This window comes from Cnephaeus nilssonii, assembly GCF_951640355.1.
Source record: "Cnephaeus nilssonii genome assembly, chromosome: 20".
Lineage (NCBI taxonomy): Eukaryota > Metazoa > Chordata > Mammalia > Chiroptera > Vespertilionidae > Cnephaeus > Cnephaeus nilssonii.
The window spans coordinates 39,687,221-39,695,725 of NC_137091.1; the positions used below are offsets into that span (position 1 = coordinate 39,687,221).

Below are 8,505 nucleotides of genomic sequence, written 5' to 3' on the forward strand. Positions count from 1 at the left end.
GCATCAGTCTGAACTAGGACATTTGAGCCAAAGCCTTGGTTGTATTACTAAGGTTTCCAATTATACCCTATTAACAAAGGAAGACAGAATCCTATTGAGTTTATGCAAATAGGTCTATAGCCATACAAATAAGAATACTCAAAAAGACTTAAGAAATTTTTTGAAATAAGTCAAACAGGGAGAAAAAAGATCCGTGTTGTTACCCACATGGGTGTCCTCCTGTCCATTCCCATTGCCAACAACAGTGGCTGGGCATCTACTACATGTCCCCCTGGAGAAGAGACAGAACTTGTATTTATGTAAACTCATCACGTGCACCCAGGGTAATCACACAACCACTGCCATTCTCTTGAAAGGCTGGTTTCACCTCCACTGTGGAGATGGTACAACTTAGATCACACCGAGGTGGGATCTGGTATAGAATATCACCTTAAGTCAACAATAATGACAATGTCAGCTCTTTTTTTTTTTGCGCATTTATTGACTCAATGCAAGTTTTCAAAGGACTTTCCACCCTCATAATATATCTATTTAAGGGTTCAAAAGATTTATTCAGTTTAATAATGTAGAGGAAAGGAGGAGGCTCACTACCATATTACATCCAGCTCAACTGGTACGCTTTTAGCAGAACTGATGGGGTTGGACACTTCACACTGGTAATTCCCAGCATCCTCCCTCCTGACAGGGTCTATGATGAGAATTCTGTTTTCCCAGGACATCTTCATCCTCTCTGTCAGCCGCAGATCCATGCCATTTAGGAACCACTGGGTGGAGACTGCATGTGTGTAGCAGGTCAGGACCACACAATCCTTATGCTCCGTGACTGTTGTCTTGCTGGCTATGAGTGTGGGCACTCTCACGGGCTCTGTGGAGAAACAGAGGGCATGGCTAATTGAGAGTGTGCTTGAGACCTGGGCCATGCTGCCTCCTCAGACATCTTAGCCACTGAGAGTCCACTGTGAGCTCTGTAAGGTCACCAGAAGATGGTTCTGATCTCTGCAGAAGGACAATTTTCTTTATTCAGATGGCAATGTGTAGGGAGAGGGCTGTACCTCCTCTCTGAACCCAGATCACTTCTGACCTGTTCCCATAGACATCTTTGTAGTATCAACACAGGGAACCCCTTTGCAGCCTACATGTCGTATAACCTCACCATAAGGTGGAATTTTTCTCATGAGCTTTTATTGACCCTTTTCTAGAAGTTTTTTTTACAATACATCAGGAAACAAATCAGTGGTTTCAATTCCAGTGCAGGGAGCGGTGGATCAGCCACCTGAGGGGAAGGTCTGGGTGTTCCCAGCACTGACTGATGATTACCGCAGGTAATTTGGTTCTAGAGTACAAATAAATTAATTCTCCATTTGGTGTTATTTCCCAAAGCACAATCTCTCTCTCTAGCCTAAGGGAAGCTCTAAACCAATGTTTACTGTAGGGATCCCTAGGGATGGAGGAGAGGATGGGATTATGGCTGCAGACAGACCTTGAGTGACTCCCATGGTCTGGGTGGCTCTGCTTTCGTGACTCTATCTCCCTGTGCCTCGGTTTCCTCTCAGTGAAGTACGATGAACATTTGACTGCCAGGGTGTCAGTGTATTAACAATAAAATATTCACAGTATCTGACTAAACATTGGGACAGGGGAGCTGCTCAAATGAGGGGCATCTGTTACTGATCAACTCCAAGAGAGAATCTCCTGGCCTGATCCCTGGTGGACGAGGAGCTGCCAGGAGCATCTTTTCTCCTTTTTGTTCCCTATGATTCTGACGTTTCTCTGGACTCTCCTAAATTTTTCAGTGTAGTTCACAAATGGCCTGGCTACCTTGTCCATCTATGCTATCCACACACAGACTCAGGTGAAAGACCACCCCTATCCAGTTGTGGCTCATGGGGCTGAGCTCTGGCTGGTGAGCAGTTCAAAAGCCTTGTGACTCAGACACCCAGAAACCATTGTGCCCACTCAGCCCTTCCCAGGAGGTTAACCCCAGTCTGACACAGGAACCCCAGGGTCCCTGGAGTCAGGAGCCCTGGGGCAGGGGGTCTGGGAGGGGCTGCCGAAGCTGAGCTTCTTTATGAGGATTGCAGGGGGCTCCTCAGGATGGGCCTTGGCCCAGCCCTGCAGGGTCTATCTCAGGGTTATGGTCATGGGGAGGGGAGCAGGGGCCTGGACTGAGACTGGTCTCCCTCTGCTGAGCAACTCCCATCGGACTGGCTCTTCTCTCTGTGGAGAATGTCTGCAGGGCTGGAATCCGGGAGGGGAACTCTGGCCTTAGAAAGTTTGTCTCCACTGTGTGTGTCCTGCACTAAATGCCCAAACCCAACCTGGAATGTGATGCAGAGGGGGATGGAGGAGAGTCCAGTGCTGTCAGTCCTGTGTGTGAAATGAAGTTCACCCACCCAACACCCAGAGGTCAGAGAGCAATCACTCACTGTATACATCGAGCCGTCCAAATCCTATTTCTTGTTTTGAGTCTGGAAGGTAGACTACTACGGTGTAGATTCCTGTGTCCCTCAGGGTGACCTTCTTTAACTGCAAGGATCCATCAAAGTTTATGTTTTCTCGACCGCTGTATGCAGGCCCTGTTTTATACCTTCTTTCTTCCATTGTAAGAGTTGCAATATAACGATTGGGGTTTGCCCCTTTCCCCCTGTACCACCTGAAGGCTGTAGCATTAGGAGGCTTATTGTGGATACGTAGAATCGCATTATTCCCTTTGACAGCATTGGTTGACACAATAGCGAGCTGGGCAGTGGTGGGCAGGCTCCAGAAATTTAAGAGTGAAACTAGGAGGGAAGAGAGAAACGGATCAATATTTGAAGCTCTGTATTGGGATGGAAAGATGAGGCCCTGGATTTGGAACAGGTCTCTTCATCTCTCAGCCTTGGTGGTGTGTGTGAGTGTGTGTGTGTGTCTCCTGGTGGTCAAGGTCAACAGCATGACCACCAATACTTCAGCACCTGTGAACCTGTTACTTTTTCTGTTTCACAATCTCTTTTCCAGGTGTCTGTTCAGCTCACCCACTCACTGCCCTCAGATCCCTGCTGACACTTAGGGGTGTCCATAGGAGGCACCTTCATGACATTTCCCTAAAGACTCTCTGTTAATCACTCTCTGATCTGTCTCTGCTCTGTTCTTTTTAGAACCCTTGTGGGTACCTGACATCACATGTCCCATAGAACGTGAGCTCCATGGGACTGGGGCTTGTCAGGTCTTGCATCCCCAGTGCCCGCAACAGGCCGCAAATACCTGTGGGTGAATGAAAGTTCCCAGAGTCCTGCACCGCCTGGCGTGTATTTCTCCTGAGGCTGGTGGTAAGGACCGTGTTTAGCACCACTGGTTAAGTTTTTTCTGGTGCCACCTGACATAAATTGTTATTATTATGGTCAGTTTTCAAAATTCAATACTCAGTGACGAATAACTTAGGAAGTACCAGCAATTGAAGATTCCCTGCCCCACTCCACTTCCAGATCATGAGATTTCCCTGTTACCTGTTACCCATCTCCCTTACCCATCCTACTGTGCTCTCCTGTCCTCTCCCCTCAAGTCCACACAGAGCGATCTCCTCCACTCTCAGAGTGGTGTCCTCCACAGGAGGCCCCAGCAAGTCCCCATCTTTCCTCCTTCAGTCCACCCCCAGGGATTGTTCCTTCCTTACCAGCCAGCAGGAGCCCCTGCCAGGTGACAGGTCCCCTGCGGATAGCGGCTGAGAGTGACTCCATGGCGTCTGCTGCCTGCACTGTCCCTCCCTCTGCGAGAAGAGCTTGGGTTCCAGGAAAGCTCAAAGGCACCGCTGTACAAACTGATGCGATCTGCTATCCCTCTTCACTGTGCACTGGGCCTCCTCCTGCTGCAATATCACTTACCTGGTCACATGGATCAGGGCGGAGTTTGTGCCAAGGACCCACCTCCTCCTCCCCTCATTTTTGCCACCCTTTCCCCCTCCTTCCAGTTTACCATCCCTCTATATTTTGGTTTCTTTGGAGCTGCTGAGGTATCTGAACACACACACACTCACATGCTCTGTTTGGTAAAGCACCAGCCTGGGACACCCAGGTCGAGGGCATTCCCCACAGCTCCCTGTCAGGTGCACAGTAGCCTCCCCCACAGCCCTCTCTCTTTCACATTTGACTTTTCCCTTCAGAGCAGGAGCTTTGGGGCCACCTCAGGAACTCTTGTCACAGGGATGTCACCGCCACTGTGCATCAGGTCACCTGTGAAGCTTTGTAAGGATTGTGATGCCCAGGTGACACCTTAGATGCTGATTCAGCAGCTGTCCCGCTAATGTGGATGCCCGATCAAAATGCGATCTGGTGATGTGGTGATGGGGCAGCTTCTTCCCCTCTCCTGTGCACAGGGAGGGTCTCCAGATCCTGATGAAATGCAGATTCTGACTCAGCAGGTGTGCAGTGGACCAGAAACTCTGCATATGACAATATCTCAGGGGAGGTGGGTCTTACTGGCCTGTGGAGCCCACTAACAACAGCAAGGCTGATGGGGGGACAAGTCCCCTGAGAGAATGACCAAGCATTGGCCTGTGCTGTTTCTTGGTCTTAGGTCTGCCAGCACCACACAGAGAGCCCCACAGGCCCCAAACCTGGGGATTATTTCTGTTTATGACACGGACACCCAGCTGGGCATCGGGTCTTCCCCATGTTCTTTAAAGCACTGGGAAGATTGGGATTCCTCCCAGCAGGAAGGCCACAGAGGTGACCTCGGCAAGGGGGGGGGGAGTGAGAAGGGGTCAAGCTGGGTGGTGACAGCTGAGGGGTCCCTCCCTGTATCTCAGGTTGTCACCAGCCTGGCCTTTGCTTCCAGGGACAGAGACCCAGGAAGGGTCTCAGGACCAGGAGTCTCAGAAGGACCTGCAGTTCCTGTGTGTGAAGGGGAAGGTGTCCAGTGTGCCCTAGGGAGAGAGGACTGTGTGGGAGGCCAGGTTGTTGTGAGCTCCCTGGTCTTCAGGGGGTAGTTTCTTGGAGACCCTCCCTCTCTGTTGGATGAGCCTGTCCTTGTGCTCCCTGACCTTTGGGGTGGTGTCTGTCCTCTGCCTGGGGGAGTTTCCTTTCATTACCCCACCTTGTTCATGGGTGGTGCCAGGCATGGCATGGGGAGCAGCAAATAGAGCCCTGAGAAAGCATATGCTCTTAGGTCCCGAGAAAGTAAGAAACTTCCCAACCTGTGAAGATGTTTATGAGTTTATTTGAACCAAGCTAACGTCATATGCCTGGAACAAGATCTCAAATCCTGAGAATGGCAGTTGTGCAACTTATTTTATACATTATAATAAAAAAAGAAGATGGAAGAAGTTGTGTGAAATCCATTAGGAGGCGAAGAAATCTCTAGAATTGATAAAAGGCAAAATGGAGAAAAACATACTTTTATTTTATTTCATTTTTTTTTACTTTGTTGGGTCGAGGATAATTAATATTTACAGCAAATAGAGAGTCTGTGCCTTCAGATCATCTTGCAAAAAAACAACTACTCTGATGTGTCAAAGGTATGTTATCCCAGATGCATATGAACAGGGAAAGGGCCCACTTAACGTAAAGTCTGACCTTTGCTAATGAAGCTGTAGGCCTGTGACCTGACTACCTGCCATCACCTGCCCAGTTAGGCATTTGTGATCAGACCACACTGTGCGTCATTGAGCTTGTCAGGCCTGCCATGGGGCCCCCTTGGCTTGTAAGGCTTATTTTACAGACCACCATTTTATTCACAGGCCCTAGAAGTAGCAGGTGGAAAGGAGCAGGCACCAGGGTGGGGTCCAAAAGCACCTGTGGGAGCAAGGGATGGAAATCAGGCTCCTTCTCCAGCTCCTTAGGCAAAGCCAGGTTCATGTGTGAATTCCCTGTGTTGTCTGTAGTCTAAATGTCACCCCTGGAGAGCTGGAGGAGACCTGCACCCAATATCAGGTGCTGCACCAGGGATGCTGACCAGAGGGTAGGAGATGATCCTGAAACCTGGGTAGAGGTGGGCTCTGGCCTTCAAGCTGAAAGGCCAGTCAGTCAGGGCCCAGTCACTGTAGGTTTCATGCCTCCTGACTCCATCCCAGAGCAGGGTGAGCCCAGCAAGAGGACAGGATCTGGGGTTGCTTCCATCTCAGAGGGGCCAAGGGTCCAGAGTATTATGAGTCCAGTGTCATAAGAACTGTCCCCTCTGGTGGATGTGCTGTTTCAGGAGGAGCTCTCTGTCCCAAAGGTTTCAAGAACAGGGTCTGGTGATGTCTCTTCTGAGGCTTTGAGTAGAGTGTGCCCAACTGGAGGGCTGATCCCCCAAATGCCCTGCTTGTCTCCATCATAGTATTGGGATGCTGCATCCAGTCCCCTGTGTCCCTCTCTGTCATCTGCTCTAGGCCTCCCCACAGGGCCCAGGATCTGGAGCAGCTCCACATGGAGTGTCAACCACGGGGACTCTGTGGGCTCCTCTGTTAGGGGAGGGAAGGCCCCCATGGGACCCTCAGCACCTCTGAGATGGAAGCAACCCCAGATCCTGGGTTCTCCTGTCCCATCCTGCTGAGAACGTTCCCCTTGCTCCCCAGGACATCATGGGCGGGTGAGATGTTTAGGGACTACAGGCAGGTGTCCCACAGACCAGGGACTCTGGGTTTGGGAGTCATTCCCTGAATCCTTTGAGGTCAGTGTGAGCTCTCTTTTCCCTTGGCAGTACCTCTACCTGGGGTGGAAGATCCAGAGTGTCTGCCAGGTCAGGGCTCTGTGAGAAGACAAAGAGCACAGGCTGCTGTCCAGGCCCCAGGAATGTGAAACATCACTCACAAGGTGGAAATGGGGAGGGCTGTGATTTTCTGGGAATGAAGGAAGGTCTTACTCTTCACTGTTAGTTGGTTCTGTCTCCTGCCTCCCTGATTGTATGAGGGGGAAAATCCCATCCCTGGGTCATCCTCGGATGACCCCCATGCTGACACCAATGCCTTCGTGCTTATAAGGAATATAGTTTGACCACTAGTGTCACACAGGTGACAGACTTCCATTGTGTGGTTTCCCTCATCCATTTAATGAGTCTTTACCAAGAATCTGTGATGTGTCTGGCCTGGGATGGGCCCTGGGAACTCAGAGACCAGGACATAGGTGGGACCTGTGCTCATGGAGTTTACCTTGTAACAAAGACAGGCTCTCAGAGAAATCACAGCACTAAGGAGTTAGTTATAATCCAGAGAACGACCATAAAGAAAGAGTTGTATGTACTTGATTCTCAGTTTGTCTGGGGTTCCCAGAGAGCACTTCTGAGAAAGTGACCTCTTGGCTAAGACCTGAAGCATGAGTGGCCATTCACCTTTTGGGCAGAGGGTGGTGGGGAAGAGCTGCCTACAGAGGACTGGACTTTGGTGGGCAGATGCCTGGCTGTATGGAGGAGCTTTCAATGTCCAGTGTGGGCAGTGTGAAGAGTGCGAAGGAATGTGGACTGAGTAATGCTGGTGAGGTTGGACCCTGCTGGGCTGTGGGTGCTGCTGAGGTGGGGTCGGCAGATACCTGAGGAGACTGCAGGCTGTGGAATACCTCACCTCCCTTTAATGGACAAGCTGAAAAAATACCTCACCTCCCTTTAATGGACAAGCTGCTAGAAAAAAGTCAGGTTACAGTTTTGAATTTTCCATTCAACTTATACTTTAAGTCATATTTCATATGCGTGTATTTAAATTTTAACATCTTTATTGAGTTTTAGTTGACATGTAATAAAACTTAACATATTAAAAGTAAATAATTTATTAAGCTTTGCCAGATGCATGCACCAGAGAAGTTGTTACAATGAAGAAAATGAACATGTTCTTCACTCTTAAAGCCCCCTCAGGCCCTCTTTTTATCTCCTCACTCTGTCCCTCTCCCACTCCCTCCAATAGTGTTAAGGAAATGCTTATCTGTTTTCTGTCATTATAGAGAGTTGGCATTTTCTGGAATTTTCATAATTTGAACCATATAATATGTAATTTTGGGCGAATTTTGGCTTCTTGAATCAACACAATTATCTTGAAATAGTTCTTTCCTTTTTAATCTCTCAGGTCTGTTCCATTGTAGGACGCACCAAATTTGTTTATCCACTCACCCATTCATGGACATTTGTGTTGATTCCAATTTTGGACTATTACAAGTAAACCAGGCATTAACATTTGTGCAGAAAGGTCTTTAGCACAGAGAATTAGGTGTTTGTAAAACCAATGAAGGGCCCGAAATATTGGAATTTAGGGAGTTGACACAGGAAGTCTGATTTTAAGGTCCCACTGCCACCGCCCCACACAGAGGTAAAGAAATACCTGCTTCTTCACATAAAGCTCTGTCTGCAGAGCCCACCTACCAGGAGCAGGAATCACAGCCCCTTCTCCCTTCCAGAGTCCAAACTATACACACGTGCATCTCAGAGGCTGAAATTAATCCACACCTGGATTCTCAATCTTTAGAGTGGGAAAGGTCGTATTTAACCTTTCAGCCCCTCTGATATAGGAGGAAACATAGAAAGGGTTGGAGCATAGATGTCAAGTGCCAGTAGAAAATACATGGC

General features: G+C 49.0%; 1 protein-coding gene across 1 annotated transcript; it reads right to left on the reverse strand.

Moving 5' to 3' along the window:
- Positions 1-470: 470 nt before the first annotated feature.
- Positions 471-3,836, reverse strand: LOC307116038 (cell adhesion molecule CEACAM21-like). The gene is made up of 3 exons (XM_079799659.1): positions 3,653-3,836; positions 2,427-2,780; positions 471-865 (listed from the first exon to the last, which is right to left on the reverse strand). Exons 1-3 carry the CDS (start codon positions 3,714-3,716, stop codon positions 588-590), a joined length of 696 nt encoding a protein of 231 aa, XP_079655785.1. The 5' UTR covers positions 3,717-3,836; the 3' UTR covers positions 471-587.
- Positions 3,837-8,505: the final 4,669 nt, after the last annotated feature.